Source organism: Urocitellus parryii, chromosome 16, assembly GCF_045843805.1.
Source record: "Urocitellus parryii isolate mUroPar1 chromosome 16, mUroPar1.hap1, whole genome shotgun sequence".
Taxonomy (NCBI): Eukaryota; Metazoa; Chordata; class Mammalia; order Rodentia; family Sciuridae; genus Urocitellus; species Urocitellus parryii.
Genome location: NC_135546.1, coordinates 13,938,276 through 13,955,277, shown reverse-complemented (window position 1 = coordinate 13,955,277; position 17,002 = coordinate 13,938,276). Strand labels below are relative to the sequence as shown.

Sequence of the window (17,002 nt, the reverse complement as noted above, 5' to 3'; positions counted from 1 at the left end):
GTCTTTGAAACCCATTACTCTCTTATTTAAAATTACCTGCTTGAATTTCCTACTCCTTCTATCCCCTAAGGGTTCTCATTTTTCTGTCCAACTGTAAAAATATTGATAGTAAAGATAATTGTTTACATGCATTACTATACATAATCTTGGAAAGAAGCCAGTAATAATAAATTCTGGTAATGCATTATCACTGTAATAAAAATACAAGAAGCCACTAAGTTTGCAACAAGCATGTATTTTTGCCACACAGAAAATTTGGCATCATTAGCCCTGAACAATAAATGCAAGTCACTGTGTAAACCACAAAGTACTCCCATGCATTTTCAAATGCCCATAGTTGAGAACCACTGATACAAAAAGTACACTTTAGGTTTTGTGATTTCTAGAACAGGTATAAGCTCTCCTGGCATTGCTAATCTCATTACCTTTCTTTGGGCGCTCTTATTTTTTACCTGACACTGTAACCACATTCAACTGTTTGTATCACAATGCACCCCTGCTGCTGACCTAGTGGAGTGTCACAGATTTACTTGCTCTGCTCATTCTACTACAATATCTTCACCCTCATTTGTTGGCTGCCTGACTCTTGCTTCCTGTTCGAGATTCAACCAAAGCAATAACTGCAATTTCTCACTCTACCTCAATCCCTTAAACTGGCTAAAGACCTCATGCCTATTTTCAAAGTACTTTCTACCTATCAGACTAGGCCAAGTTCCTCAGCTATTGTGCTCTTACGACATGTGAATAATTCCTTTGGAGCATCCATCTCACTATTAATGTAATTATCTCTAAAGCTCACTCTCACTTTCTATAAGCTATTAGGGGAGAATCTAGGTAATCTAGCAAGGTGGAAATATAAGCATGCAATCTGGAATTAGACAGTGTCCTGATTTTTCCATTTACTATGAGTGACCATGGGCTAGTTTTTCAAGTTGCCTTAGTTTCTTTATCTGCAAAATGGGAAATCACCTATCTCACAGGACATGGTTAGGATAAAATGAATGTAAATTGCTTCATCACAGTGTCAAAAACCTGGGAAGTGCTGAATAATCTAAATTTTTTCCTTTTCACTGTGTTAGCCTTTCAACTGTCTAGCAAATATATGGCACATAACAGATATTTAAATTTGTTGGATATTTATTATTATATTTTGTGCTGGGGCTGGAACCTGGGTCCTCATGCATGTCAGCCAAGTGCTCTAACACCAAACTACGTCACCAGCCCTGAATATTTATAATACTCACCAAAATATACTGACTTTCACTAGGTATGATAGAGACTAGGTCTTACTTATATGAGAAGCCTGAGCACCTGGAACTTGGTAAATATCCACCGAATTATTCGATTAATGGTTTTGGGGAGTGGGGGGCTCTGTAACATGACTTACCTTTTTCCTTTGTGGTGGGTTCTGGGGGGCAGATGGGACCCCTTCACAGGTCCTTTCACCACCAGGTGACAGGGATCCACGAGAAAGGTCTTTCATAAAGCCATGTTCATATCTGCTGGGGAACCCTTCCGCTGGGGAACAATATCCCCCATCCAAATGTAAAGGCTTCCTATCCCCTACTAGGGGAGACCCTCTATATAATCCATCTGCTCGAGGCATAGCATTCAAAGGGGAGTAGGCATACATCAAATTGAACTCTGTCCGAAATGCCTGGTCTGAGTTTCTCAGGAGGGTCTGATGTCCATCTCCACTTCTGCTTGGGAAGCCAGTCTCTGAGGTGGGCCCAATGGAGGGATGAGGAGCCAGGTCAGAATGACCTGAGTTGAGCAGGGAAGGTCTGTCAGCACAGTTGTTAGTGTTGGAATCAAGGTATCCTACTTTTGTCAAATCCAGGTCTTTTCGGTGACAGAGCTGAAAGAATAAAAATCAACGGAGACATAGGGCAGGGGAGAAAGGAAAAAGTCAAAGGGTAGAAAGGGAGGTGAGAGGGGCAAAGGTGAACAAGGAAAGAAAAGAGGGATGGAAGTAGAGGAGAGAAAGCCATTAACATTGGTGAAAGTTCCACAAAGCAATAGATACAGGCCAGATTACTAAAGAATCCTGGCCTTTCCCAAAATGCTTTAAAGTCTTTCTGGATGAGAATACTGGGAAAGTTAGAATTAGGTAACTGGCCAAATGTGTCTATTTTGCCTGCTTAGCCTTTCATCAGGTTTGCTGAGTCATTGTGCACTATACTATAAGGGACTGGTGGTATAATTTGGAATATACCTGAGCCCCATGCAAACTACACAGGTACCTTAAGATTAACTGGCTTTTGGTGTTATTAATTTTTACTATTGATGGAAGGTGGGTGTAGGGAAAAAGGTGGAGAAAAGTAGAAGGTAGACAGAAAGGCAAGTATTTAAGCTACTGGTTCAGTAAAGGAGAATGGCATTAAAGACATCAACCAACCAGTTCTTCATTCACTTTCACTGTTAAATAAGTGTTTCTCATCTTATACAACTTCCTGACCACTCAATTCTTTCTTTATCCTCTAATGTATGCCAAACATATCACAAGACCACTGATGCTCAACATTGCAGAGCATGTGAAATGCTGAAATGTACCAAAAATAAACTTCACCTTCAATTTGGTTATCATTAGCTCTAACACCAAGATTTACCACCACTAGGCCAACTGTAGCTTAACTGTCTACAAAGCATGGTATCAAAACCCCAAATGCCACACCATGTCAGTCTCCAAATTATATTAACTTAGAATTTTTAACAACCAGCTGAGGAGAAAGTGAGTGAGCTATACTTTCCTAACAAGATCGTTAAAATACCTGCTACATTAGTAGAACACAACCCTTTTCCAGTTTCATACTGATTTTATAAAATCTGACAGATGCAGAGTTTGGCTAACTCTCATGGACTTTAGCCCTAATTTTTAAATTGGAAGTGAGTGAGTGGGGTTAAAGTTTCAGTAGATTCTGAAAGGTTATGAGACTTTCTCTTTAAGAGGAAATAGTTTCCATGTAGACTCATGGGGTTAATGATGACTACATTAAGCCAAACCGTACAATAAAAACTCTAGCACTAAAATCTGATTTTGGCATTTCCATAGCATTAAGGTTTCTGAAAAACACACTCAACTGATATTCTAAGAGATACCACTTGTACAGCAACTATATCCCAACCACTGCAGAATGGAGGGAGGCCTATGACACAGAAGCCATGGACTCAAGTTTCCTTACACACCCATTAAGAAGCTATAGAGAAGATTTAAGAAAGCTGTGAGACAGAATAACTTTCCTAAGGAAGCTTCTTTAATCTATCAACCACAACCCCAAACGTCTGGTTACATAGAGCTGTCAGATTAACCCTGGAACAAGGCATAAGTCACTGTCCAACTCTTCCAATATACACTGCCTAAGAAAATAAATATTAAAAGACATCTCCTACCAACTTTCCTTATTTGTTAACAAAGAGACCTTATTTATTAATGACTTTAACAAGGCTCTTATCACATACTCAGCATCCATTAAACTTCTAATTCTGTTCTTCTTTAATAGAATTCTTCAGCCACCCCCTCCCCCAAACAACAAAGATCAACCCCATCACATACACATGGCTGCTTAAATTTTCCTCTATCTACATGAACAATCCTGTGTAGTCACAGTCACACAGGAAGAAAGATTCATTCAACTTGCTGTGACTGATCGGCCGCCCTCCAGCCCATCTCCCCATTCACTCAGACCCCCAGCCCTCCCCATACACTCAGGAACACACTCATGCACACTCACTCTCAGCCTCCAAGTGTGATTGAGATGGTGTGATAACTACCTCGGGTGACAGGGACTCGGGCCTATGCGCAGGGGAACTCTCAGGGGAGGATATGTTCTAGAGGAGGGAAAAGCATCTTGTTATTCATCTACTCCAAGTCAAGAAGCAAAACAAAACAAACAAAAAATAAAGCAAGCATAGATGTTAGCCACAACTTGGGGAGGAGGGGAGGTGTTGGATAAGAATGCACCGGGGAAATGTTTAACTGCAGAATTCATCTAAATGGATAGAATGACTTATTAAAATGCTTCCTGGGGTCTTCGAAAGCATTTAAGGAAAAACTGGTTATAATGTTTCATGCTGTAAGTAAACACCTCAAGCATACTATCAGGAAAGAGTTAGGTGAAATTTTACAGGGTTATATATTTCTTTGTATCAGAAGAAAGTTTAGCAACCTTTAGTACTTGTTATTGAAGGCATCCTACTCCCTATTCCTTCTTAGAGGAACCTTGTTCATACACCCACATCCCTTCTGATCATCCCATTCCTTCATTGTCTTATGTCTCAGGCCACCATGGTTATCCAGGGGAACATCTTAGCAAACTGAGGACTAACAAGGACTGGTCAGTTTCTCTTGAATGAGAGCCCAAGGAAGTGTGAGTGATGAAATCCCTAACTTACAAGCTGGATTTAGCTCTTGGCACAATCTAATTGGACCGGAGCACTTCTAACAATATTATCTTGGTTAGCATCCATTTTACTTCAGGGAACACAGCAAAAAAAAGAAAAAACATGTATGTTCACCTAGAATCTATACAGGGTAGCACTCTCACCTGAGGCAGCACTCGCCCAACAACAGGGACTAGGCAGTGGGCTCATGATAGGTAGATGTAAATGACATGTAAAGAAAGTAATGGTGCCGACTGTGACAAGGATTCAGAATGCAAGGGCTGGGGTGAGAAAAGGATTTCCCAACATTGTGGACTCTGGACAAGTGTGGCCCTGGTGGCTGACCTATGCTCTAGTGGGTAGGATTAATGATGCTGTTTTCAGCAGAGCAGGCTTTTAGCTGTGAAATTTACTCAGTGGATGGTGGCTAGTATCTGTGTGGAGTACGGATCTGAGAGCAGAAAGAGAAGGGAAGGGTTATTCTAGTGGAAAGGAGAGGTGAATTAAGCTTGCCTTCCCAATGTTACTTTAATTTCTCTTTCTAGATGCTGTCCCCCACACCGGCCCACTACCTCAGCACTGGAGTTTCCTCACTTATCTCCTGAATATCCTTCCCTTTTCAAAAATATTTTCCCACAAAGTAAGCTGTTTTTTTTACTTGTAATATTTTTTTTTGATATTTCTTTATCATAGGTTTTCACGGACAAAAGGCTACTTATCTGTACTAGAATATACATAGAGTGTGGCCATTAGTATCATAATAAGGATGGGTCAGGGAGGTAAAGTTTCTCTTTTTTCTTTTTAATATTTATTTTTCAGTTATAGATGGACACAGTGTCTTTATTTTATATTTACGTGGTGCTGAGGACCGAACCGAGTGCCTCACGAAAGCTAGGCGAGCGCTCTATCTCTGAGCCACAATTCCAGCCCCTTCCTCTTCTTTTTAAATGAGAAAGGCTAAATTTCCTTAGTTAAATCACAAGTTTTACAACAGTGGAACCTTGCAGTGGAATTTTTGCTATTTAATATTTTCTTTCCTTCCTGGTATTCTGCTTCATTAAAATGATTTTTGAGTTTTTAAATTTTTTAAATAAATAAAAACCCCTTGTGTTTGTATAGTGTTTCACAATTATTCAAAACAATATAAGGAATACAGAATGCACTGACTGCTTGTTTTGGAGGAAAACTTACTTTCTAATTTCTGTAATATCACTTATAATAATATAATTTGCCTTGATAAAGTATGCTATTATATTCATATAATCTAATGGCCTCCAGAGAGAATTTTCTCTCATGATATATATATATATCTTTAGTTATAGATGAACATAATGCCTTTGTTTATTTTTATGGGGTGCTGAGGATTTAAACCTAGTGCTTCACATGTGCTAGGTAAGAACTCTACCACTGAGTTATAACCCAAGCTCCTCTCATGATATCTTATTATTATAAAATTCAAATTGCTTAATGAAAAGTCAACTGCAAGTACATAAAATAAAATTAAAAAGTTTTGAATTTGCTGCCTTAAAATTCCCTAACAAGAATACCATATGGAATTTGATAAAGAGTAATTTTTCTAGAAAGGTCAAACACAACCAGGAGGTCCCCCCCCCCACCAAAAGGAAGTTTTTTTTTTTTTTTAAATCTTTATTTTTTAGTTGTAGTTGGACACAACACCTTTGTTTCACTTGTTTATTTTTGTATGTGGTGCTGAGGATCGAACCCAGGGTCTCGCACCTGCAAGGCAAGCACTCCACCGCTGAGCCACAACCCCAGCTCCAGGAAGTTTTGTTCCAAAAGTAAGATATTATGATCTAAAGTAAGGTACAGAACAAAGCTGTGCTTTCAATGTTATTTTCTCCTTCTGAGTAAACACAAAAATTCCAGCTATTTTTACTCTTTACTCTCTCAAAAAGGCTTAATAGGGAGGGTGGGATTGGTTAGAACATTTAATGATAAAAACAACCTCTAGAGAAGTGAAAGCTAAGTACGTTTAGTGGTCAGAAAAAAGGTTTCTGAGAAGAAATAGTGTTCATTTAATGTAATTACAGAAGAAAGCAACATGCAAAAGATGAGTTAAAAAAACCAAAAAACAAAACAAAAAAAACCGCATGGACTCTATTCAAACCTGCCACCCAAACTTGAATACTAAAATGATTCAGAATTACATTTTGAAACAGCTGAGGTATAGATTTCTAACTTAATCCAAAGAAGTGAATGTAACAAATTTGACTTTTATAAATGCATGTTGCTAGTCTTGTGTCCATTTTTCATTCCTAAAGCATTGAAACAAGAAGGGAAAGTAACCTGGAGTGGAAAAAAACAAAAACAAAAAGACAATCGCCATAAGCCATTCTCCAATGCTTTCTAAATCTGCTCACTGAGGCTACAATGAAAATACCAAACAACCTGCAAAGACACCTCACCCATTTACATGGAGACACAACCCATCAGTACAATCTAAGCTCTCAGGCTGCTGCTACTAATGGTTACTACAGGCACCTAGAAACCTCTTTTGACCAAAGTATACAGTAAAGATGTATAAAGATCCAGCATGCTAATACCTAAAGTTAAGGAGACTGAGGAACTGCATGCCAAAGAGAAATGAATGTGATCTGTGGTAGCACTCTTCCTATTCTGAGAAGTACAGGGGCTGCCAAGATGAGAGGCTACCAGGTTAACAGGCCACACTGACCCTGAGATTTTCCATTCTCTTGGTGAGATGGGGAAGGAAGACAGTAAAGAAACATTTGAAATGACATTATATTTGAAATGAAGAGGTACAAATGATGATTTTTCATATCTAGTACACCCCCCAAACCAAACCCAAATCACCTCAAACTGCAGAGGAGTGTTGCAGCGACTAGCAGTAGTAAGAGACGTGATTGGCGAGAACATGAGGCTGTATCCATTTCGACACTCCTCTTCTCCTGGGTGAGTCTGGCCAGGTGCGGTCAGTTGGGGGCTCTTTGAGCCTGAACTGGAAGGGGGTGGTGTGACCGGAGACAGAGGCCGAAGTAACTTGGTAACATTCTGCTCCATCAGATATCGAGACTTCCATTTCTTTAATGGGCTCAACAAGTCTGTGAAATACAAAGCTCGCATGAGAGATGAATTGTAGCTTAATGGGAAGCTCTGTAGTCAAGCTATTAATCTCTGACCTATAATGACTTGTACCTCTTTTGCCTCATCTCATTAAATTAACTCCTGCAATCAAACAAAAAACCCACAGAAACTCTGAATTACAACTGCACTGAAAATAAGTCTTAAAGCACTCTCTCAGAGAAATTCAAATTACTCTGACAGTTCTTTCCTTTTGAAGACACTTAGGTCTGTTATGTTGCCCATGCTGTGCTGCCCATCATCCTGCTGCCTTAGCCTTCTAAGGAGCTGGGATTACAGATGTGGGCCACCACACCCAGCTCTGAATCTGACAATTCATATGACTGATACACAGAACTAATTTACTGTATCAGAGCAAAAGAGAAATTCTTCCTATCACACCAAACTTCCAAAAATTTTAAATCTGTGTTACTTTGTTAAAATCACCCTCTACTTAACTGCCACATCACCAACTAAAACTATTGGCGTGCCAAATTGCATATGCCGTTTACCTTTTCTTATGTATTTGTGCCCCCTTTCAATGGTTCTATAATATTTTGAGCAGAAAAGGCATACATGGTTCCTTGATATGGATGTAATCTCTAGTTAAAAGTGTGTATTGATTTTTATAAATATTTCTCTCAACCATTAAAAAAAAAAATCTAGATGTTACTCCTTTTCTCATTTGGCTAACCCCATTTTCTTCAGTCTACATAAAAAGCAAATTACTACACTACATATGTCAATGACCTTTCAGGACAAAGCAGCCTACTTACTGGAAAATACATACTCCTAATTCTATTCATTGATTGATTTAACAATGGCCATGAATTTACTTAACACCTACTATATGCAAATCACTGATGCATAATGACACAGGTAAGGGGGGGGGAGAGAGATAGTCAACACATATTCTATTTTCAAGAGCTTAAAAATTTGTAAGAGAAGCCGGGTGTGGTGGTACATGCCTGTAATCCCAGCAGCTCCAGAGGCTGAGGCAAGAGGATTTTGAGTTCAAGGCCAGCCTCAGCAACTCAGTGAGACTAATAAAAATTATAAAACAGGGCTGGGGATGTGGCTCAGTAGTTGAGTATCCCCGAGTTCAATCTCCTTTACCAAAAACGGAGAAAAATAATTGCTTGAACCTAGGAGTTCAAGTCTAGCCTGGGAACGTGTTGTGTGTGATTTTTACATACTAGGCACTGTTCCATGTGTTTTATGTGAAATATCTGATTTAATATTAACAAATCTATAAATCCAGTAGTATTGTCACCCCATGTTAAACAGGAGGACATTGCTGCATGTACAGAGATACGAGGTAATCTAGCTCCTGTCTACATTTTATTATTTATTTATTTTTTTGTGGTGCTGGGGATTGAACCCAGGGCCTTGTGCATGCGAGGCAAGCACTCTACCAACTGATCTATATCCCCAGCCCTCCTGTCTACACTTTAACCACTATGTTGAATTACATCCGCAAAGCTTAGTGAAAGGAGTGAACCTATACCAGGACTTCAGGTAGAAGTTTTGGGTCAGCAGTTAATGATTAGAATAAAACTGGTAACTGGGAAACTATTTGGAGTTAAGAGGTATAAGGCACAGATTAGGGTAACCTATTTAAATGCAGAGAGAAGAATAAATGCAAAAATATGGAAGATGTTTATATTCTTTCTGGTATCTCAAAATTTTTTTTATTTTCCTACACTGGAAGTATATTCATGTTTTCCTTTTTTTTCTCCTAGATACTAAGTTTTCTCTCTTTTAAAAAAAGTGCCTAGGATGGGCTGGGGATGTGGCCCAAGTGGTAGCGCGCTCGCCTGGCATGTGTGCGGCCCGGGTTCGATCCTCAGCACCACATACCAACAAAGATGTTGTGTCCGCCGGGAACTAAAAAATAAATATTAAAAATTCTCTCTCTCTCTCTCCTCTCTCACTCTCTCTTAAAAAAAAAAAAAAAAAGTGCCTAGGTATTAGAAAAGGAAAAAACAAACATGTAACACAAGGATTACATTCAGAATAAGTTTTTAAATATTTCAAGAGACTTATATAACAAACAAACAAACAAATAAATAACTAAATAATAAAAAGACCTCTGTTCTGTTAGGTCCAACACTGATAATTATTAAAGTCAAGTAAGTGAAGTGATAAAGTTCATTGTAGAAAAACTAGAAAATTTGGGTAAAAACTACTGCCTGCGAATCAGTCTACAGGAGACTCACTTAACATATTTACTGAGTACTTATGACATTCTAATGTAAAAAACAGACCTGACATTTCCCCTTATGAAGTTTATAGGCCACCAGTCTTTGATTACTTACTTTCCTTCCCTTTTAATTTCATTTTATTTTGTTGCATAATAGTTGTTACCCCCCACCCCTTTTGTGGTGCTGGGGATTGAACCTAGAATCTTGTGTGTGCAAGGCAAGCACTCTACCAACTGAGTTATATCCCTACCCCCCACCCCTTTTGTGGTGCTGGGGATTGAACCTAGAATCTTGTGTGTGCAAGGCAAGCACTCTACCAACTGAGTTATATCCCTAGCCCAGTTGTTAAACTTTACGTGGTCAAATCTATTTGTACTTTAATGTTTTCTAAAACTTCACTCAAGTACTTCTCAGGATTATTATATATATATATAGGGCTGAGATTGTAGCTCAGCGGTAGAGTATTTATTTGCCTGGCATGTGTGAAGCACTGGGTTAGATCCTAGGCATCACATAAAAATGAATAAAAAAATCTTTATTTTGTATTGAGTCCATCTATAACTAAAATTTTAAATATATATATATATAAACATTATATATGTAACAATACACAAAAATTGAAATCATACTCACAAATTAATGCACTGCATTAAAACCTTCTTTCTTAACATGGTCTTAATGACTCCTGTCTTACACTGCTTAATAATTACTTCTACTCAGAAAAACATGGTAAAAACCTTGCTATGAAAAGAAGTAAGTCTGTAATTCAGTTTTTTAAGGGCTGCATGGCATTAATATTAACAAAATTTTATCAGCTTAAGTACCTTTCATTTTTTTGCTATTATAAATACACTTCAATGAACAAAAATTTTACTCCTACGTATTTTCTGCACTTGTTTCATTGTTTTTTCTTTCTTTTTATTATGACAAATGGCTACATGAAGGATTTTTAAACCAAAAGAATGTTCACATATGTTTACTAAAATTGTATTTATTCTCTTTTAAAATATATTTTTTAGTTGTTGGGAGACCTTTATTTTATTTGTTTATAATGTGGTACTGGAGAGTTGAATCTAGTGCCTCAAACATGCCAGGCAAGTGCTCTATCACTTAGTCACAACGCCAGCGCCTAAAATTGTATTTATTCTTGTGAAAACTGCTTGCTCATGTACCTAAGCCTGCATTTCATTGGTCTTTTTCTTGACTTGTTACAGGCTCCCAAAATAATGATACTGATCCTTTGAAAAAAAATGTTTCAAATGCAGTTTCTTGATTTGCTGCCTGCTTTTAAATTTTATTTAAATATTGTCTTTGCTATGTAATGTTTTATGTTTTCACTTAGTCAAATGCATGAATCATTCATTTCTTTGATTTTCTGCCTCTGATAATCAGGAACATGTGTCTGACACCCCACCCCAAGACTATAAAAATACCAGCGGGTTCTCTCTTTATCTCCAGGTTCAACTGTTTAACTTTCATTCAGGTTTATTTTCTAGTGTTCTCTCTTTTTATGATCTCTAGTACTTTTTTTTTTTTTTAAGTTAATTCTCCTGGGATTTCTAGGCAGATGATCATATTACTTGTACATGACAACAACACATGCACCCTTTCTTTATCAGTACTTTTATTACCTGTTATTCTTTTTATTTTGAGTAGTCTCTTTGGCTAACAGTGCCAGGATATGTTAAATAATAACAGTGGGATAATTTGATAACCTACTTCAGGGCTTAAATGGTTTTTACAATGAAGTTTATAATTGGCAACTGTTTTTACATAGATTAAAACCAAGCATGCTATTTTATTATTAAATTTGTAATAGCCAATGTGTTATTACTGTTCCTTCCATATTTGACCAACAAATGAATTATATTAATAAATTCTCAAGTATTAAACTATGTTTACATTCCTGAGAGAAGTGGTCCCTAGGACATTTGGTCATCATATACTTTTCTTTTAATACAGACTTAAAGTGCTAATTAAGATCACAAATCTAATTTAAAACTGTTACTATACTGTTTTGCTCTTTTTTTTTAAAAAAAAAGAGAGGGGGGGAATGTTTTTTAATATTTTATTTTTGTTTGTATGTGGTGCTGAGGATCGAACCCGGGCCACATGCATGCCAGCCAAGCGCGCTACTTCTTGAGCCATATCCCCAGCCCTACTGTTTTGCTCTTTAAGTTAGTTCTATTGCTACATCATTTAAGCTTTTAGAAATTTAAAGTCTTTTTTTAAAAAAATATACCTTTTCAAAGTTGTATATGGGCACAATGTCTTTACTTCATTTATTTTTATGTGGTGCTGAGGATCAAATCCAGTGCCTCACATGTGTTAGGCAAGCACTCTACACTGAGCTACAACTCTAGCCCTAGGAATTCAGAATCTTTAATGTAACTAGTATTCATGTTTGACAAGAAAGAATACTCTGTGTAGAGTAACAATTACGGATCTGATACTGTCTTGAGCATTTTATGTGCTATTCAATCTCATATTAGCCCCATAAAGCAAATATCATTATTCTCATTTTACAGATGAAGCTTAGAAACACTTAGCAACAACATATAGTTGGTAAAGGACAGTATTGATTCTCAAATAAAGGTCTATTTGATTCTTTTCACTATATTGATATGTCTCCCTTATTAACGTCTCTTTGGTATTTGTATTTTTAAAGTTTCTTTTAGTTGTAGACAGACACAGTACCTTTTTTTTAATTTATTATTTTTTTTAAAATTAAAGAGCCTGACCCAACACCTCAGTCTTTAGTAAGTTTAAGAAGGGAGGTGTGCAGAACACAGTCTGATAATTAAATCAAGACAACAGGCACGGAAGGAAGGCTTATGAGAACAGTGTGAATGTAAAATCTTTTTTTTTTTTTTTTTAAGAGAGAGAGAGAGAATTTTTAATATTTATTTTTTAGTTTTCGGCTGACACAACATCTTTGTATGTGGTGCTGAGGATGGAACCCAGGCCTCATGCATACCAGGCGAGCACACTACCATTTGAGCCACATCCCCAGCCCACAGTACCTTTATTTTATTTATATGTTTTTATGTGATGCTGAGGATCGTACCCAGTGCCTCACACATGTAAGGCGAATGCTCTACCAACTGAGCTACAACCCCAGCCTCTCTTTGGTATTCTTGAAAATAACAACAACAAAAAAACCTCTAACAAATATTTCCTCAGTATTTATACTAACTTTTAGCAATATAAGTCATTCAGGGGCGTCTAACCATTGAGCAACAACCCCAGTCCTTTTTTTGGATTTTATTTAGAGACAGTTGCTTATGGCTTTGTTCAATTGATGAGGTTGGCTTTGAACTTGCAATCCTCTTGCTTCAGCCTCCCAAGCCCCTGGGATTATAGGCATGCACCACCATGCTTGGCCTAGTGCTTAATTTATAAATTTTTTTCCTTATGTTTGTTAATTTTAAGTGAATCCTCCCACTGTTTGCTACAGACTAGAGCAAAAGCTCAAAAAAATGCATTGATAACTAATAGTCTTAATTCTCCACTAAACAGGGCATGTAGAAACATGTACTTTCTAGTTTTCAAGGCACTTTTCCTTTAAGTCTCTGCCAAGTCAGGACATGAAGTGCGGTATAATCTCCTTTTCTAATCTTACTTATACACCTACATAATGCACAGCAGACACACATACACACACACACATAGACCATTTCACCTAAATTACTCTAACTAAACTTCAAAAGCTGCCAGTAGCTGGGCATGGTGGCACATGCCTGTAATTCCAGAGGCTTGGGAGGGTGAGGCAGGAGGATTGTGAGTTCAAAGCCAGCCTCCCCAAAAGTGAGGTGCTAAGTAACTCAGTGAGATCCTCTCTCTAAATAAAACTAGAGATGGGGATGTGGCTCAATGACCGAGTGCCCCCGAGTTCAATCCTTGGTACCCACCCCCTGAAAAAAACCTGCCAGTAAATTGATAATACTGATGGAAATCTGCCAATGATTTCTTTATATTATTTATGTTATACATGGATTAATTCATAACTCACAAGGTATAATCCAATCTATGGAGAGAAGAATAAACTAAGTCAATAATTTAAAAAGTGGTGGCCCAGTTTTTCAACCCTAAATTTAAAAATCCAAATAAAAGCATATATATATATATATATATTTTTTGGTGGTTGTGGGGTGATGGGGTACTCAGAATTGAATTCATGAATGTTTTACCATTGAGGTACATCCCCAGTCCTTTTGAAAATTTATTTTATGACAGTGTCTTGCTAAGTTGCTGTGGCTGGTCTCAAATTTTTGATCCTTCTGCCTCAGCCTCCTGAGCTGCTGGGATTACAGGAGCATACCACTGTGCCCAGCTAAAAGCAGACTTTTAATATAAAGCAAATGTTACTAGTAAAAGTTTATTTAACTGAATTCAAATTTATAATTATCTAACAAGTTTATGAATATAAAAAAGATTTTTATGAAAATCTGGAATATTATCTTGTGAGCTATAGCTTTATATAAGCTTGAAAATCTAATTTATTTTGATATTTTGACTGAGTAACATTCAGAAAACGGATGTAGAGATAAACTTATGGAAATCACAAAGAAATTTCCCCTTTTGTGTTGGTGCCAGGTAATGGCAAAGGTTAAAAGCACACACTCTTATCACTGAAATATACCCCGGACCTGCAATATTTTTTCAGTTGACATGAACAGGAGAAACTTCGTTAAAAAGACTGTACTGAATAAGTTAACATGTCACCACAAGTTAATATACCAGTGCTTTCAAAGAGAACCCCTTCAAGAGTCCCTGTGAAAGCCAGTGGTGGAATTTTCATAGCCATATTGTTCAAAAACTCATAAGGAGCTTAAGTTGAATTTAAAGCCATGTCTTCTTAAATATTTTATACTAATTATACAAGTTCACTTGAAAACAACCAATTAATAACAATTCCTTATATTTACTTCATTAATCCTCTGCCCCTCAACCATGCCCCCAACTCAAACACTTACAATTTTTCCCTGAATATTAGTATTTCACTTTCTTGCCTTCCCCCCCTTATAAATATAAATATATATTCCTAAACTTACTACTTTAAATGTATCTAACCTTTTTTATAACCATTTCTGCTGTTATCTGTATACTGTCTAGTTCCTTCTTTGTCGTCCTTGGAAAACTGATCCCTGACTTGAGATCTCTCTCTTCCTCTGTAAAGACAGATGTAAAGTAACTATTTAGAGAACATGCTATTTCTTTTTTTATATCAGAGTACGAATTCTGAAATTTTTAATGTGGACCTCAAATAATGATTGATCATGTATTTAGAAAGGTTTTAGATACATACCTGCATTGTCTTTGCAGATACTAGAATTACTATTCTCATTACTTTGGTATAGTTGCTGCGTTCTAGTCTCTTGGGGTACAGGTGTTTGAGTCATCCCTTCTTCCAAGGCTTGCTTTATCCAGCGCTATAAGGGGGGAAAATCAGAGAATTATCAATAACACCTTAAAACTTTTCAGTACTTATTTTAAACACACTAAACTAGGTCATTTTACATCAAGTGCTGGGAGAGGCAATCCAACACATTCATTCAATAACATGTCAAATCTCAATCTCCAAAATAAGTTTTGTATTTCACTGTATTAGAATACTACCCGATCAATTCCTCTACCAGAAGAAATTAAGGGAAAAAAAAAATTACAAGTAAAAACTCCAACTATCATACTGCTTAAGACAGAGTAAATGGGAAGAAATAAGGAAGAAATCTTAACATTTATTTAAGAGACTGGTCAGGTCATACGGAACAAAACTAACACAGAAATATGTGCCTAGAAAGAAGATAAAGTTTTATCTCTTATGAGTTGTCTGCTCTATGCTGGGACATCTGAAGAGATAAAAGATTCACAGGAAGACTTTAGATGAGAATAAATAGCTCTTTACTACACACCAAAAGACTTACTCAGAAGTAGAATAACCTGAGCTTCCCCCAATCAATTAGTTTGGTTAAATTATGCAGGAATAATGCAAATCACCAGAAAAATCAAAAGTCAAAAAGAAGACCTCTCTAAATAAGTTACTTTCTTTGGTAGTGAATATTGGAATCTAAATTGATGAGAAATAAATTTAGGTTAGACTGTAAGCCTACAAAAATTAGGATAGTAAGAATTTATATCCTGTGGAAGATAGAACATATATTACCTATAATGTATCTCTTAAGATACATAGTTGTAGGTTCTTCACTGTTCTGTGGTTCCCCTCCCGACAGAAGACAGACTGAGTTTTGACAAACATAATTTTCTAAGTTAGACTCTCCCTCAAATGGGAAGAGCAAAGGTGAATAAATTTCACACCTTTAAAGAACATGTATTACAGATAAGCAAATATTCTCTCCACCAAAGAGAACAATTCTGATAGATTTTTCCCTTTAGAAACTTATGATGTAAATGTCACTGTGGTCTGCCAAATGTAAACAAAAATAAAATTGTGAACATGAGGAGATGGGAGTGAATCAATATATAGAGGAGACAGGAGTGAATGAATATATAAGAGACTCAAGGGTCATCTGAATTTCATTAATATTCTAGGATATGACCAGATCACTGAAAAGACAAGACCAAAAACTCCCTTACATACAGAATACCTTTAGAGCTGAAAAGAGATCTTAGAGTCATCCTGTCTAAAGCATTCATTTAACAGAGGAGAAAATTTGACTTGGGAAGACGTGAGTGAAAAATCCTTTGTCCTTGATACCCTTTGTACAAGTTTTTTTTTTTTTTCCCTCAGAGAAGATGACAGCACTCATTTGGTGGTTCCTGAGCTTTCCTCTAGAAGTTAATTTTTTATAGTGTCAAGTAGATGTACCCACAAAAAATTTTTACATTCTGGATCTGATGACCACAAAAATGGAACATAAAAGAAAAACAGGGGTATTCTAGGAATAAGATGCTACCACAGTTGATAAGGTTAAACATAGCAAATATGATCAAACCTATTCTCTTCCTTGGCCTGTTGAAGATTCTTTTTTTTTTTTTTTAAATTTTTGTTTGTAGTTGTAGATGGACAGAATGTCTTTCTTTTATTTGTTTATTTTTATGTGATGCTGAGGATCAAACCCAGTGCCTCACCCATGCTAGGCAAGTGCTCAGCTGCTGAGGTATAGCCCCAGTCCCTGCCCCTATTGAAGATTCTTATAGTATTTCAGGACAAGTATAAAAAAAAGAAACATGAACACTTCTTTGTATCTAACAAGCTCCAATCACCCTTATTAATTTCAGAACACCCCCCCCCCCACCAACTTCTATTTGGTTACTAAAGAACATTTCTCCTTTCTCTGAAACTATATTAAGGAGAA

At 36.8% G+C, this 17,002-nt stretch overlaps 1 protein-coding gene across 16 annotated transcripts in view; it reads right to left on the bottom strand.

Annotated features, from left to right (window-relative positions):
- Positions 1–17,002, bottom strand: part of Setd5 (SET domain containing 5) — a 76,478-nt gene that overhangs the window by 6,415 nt on the left and 53,061 nt on the right. For all 16 annotated transcript variants that reach the window (XM_026382954.2, XM_077793417.1, XM_077793416.1 and 13 more), the window contains 3 exons: positions 14,995–15,118; positions 7,216–7,463; positions 1,388–1,858 (listed from right to left, as the gene is read on the bottom strand). In XM_026382954.2, coding sequence (XP_026238739.1) covers positions 1,388–1,858; positions 7,216–7,463; positions 14,995–15,118 — 843 coding nt within the window. The remainder of the gene's footprint in view (positions 1–1,387; positions 1,859–7,215; positions 7,464–14,994; positions 15,119–17,002) is intronic.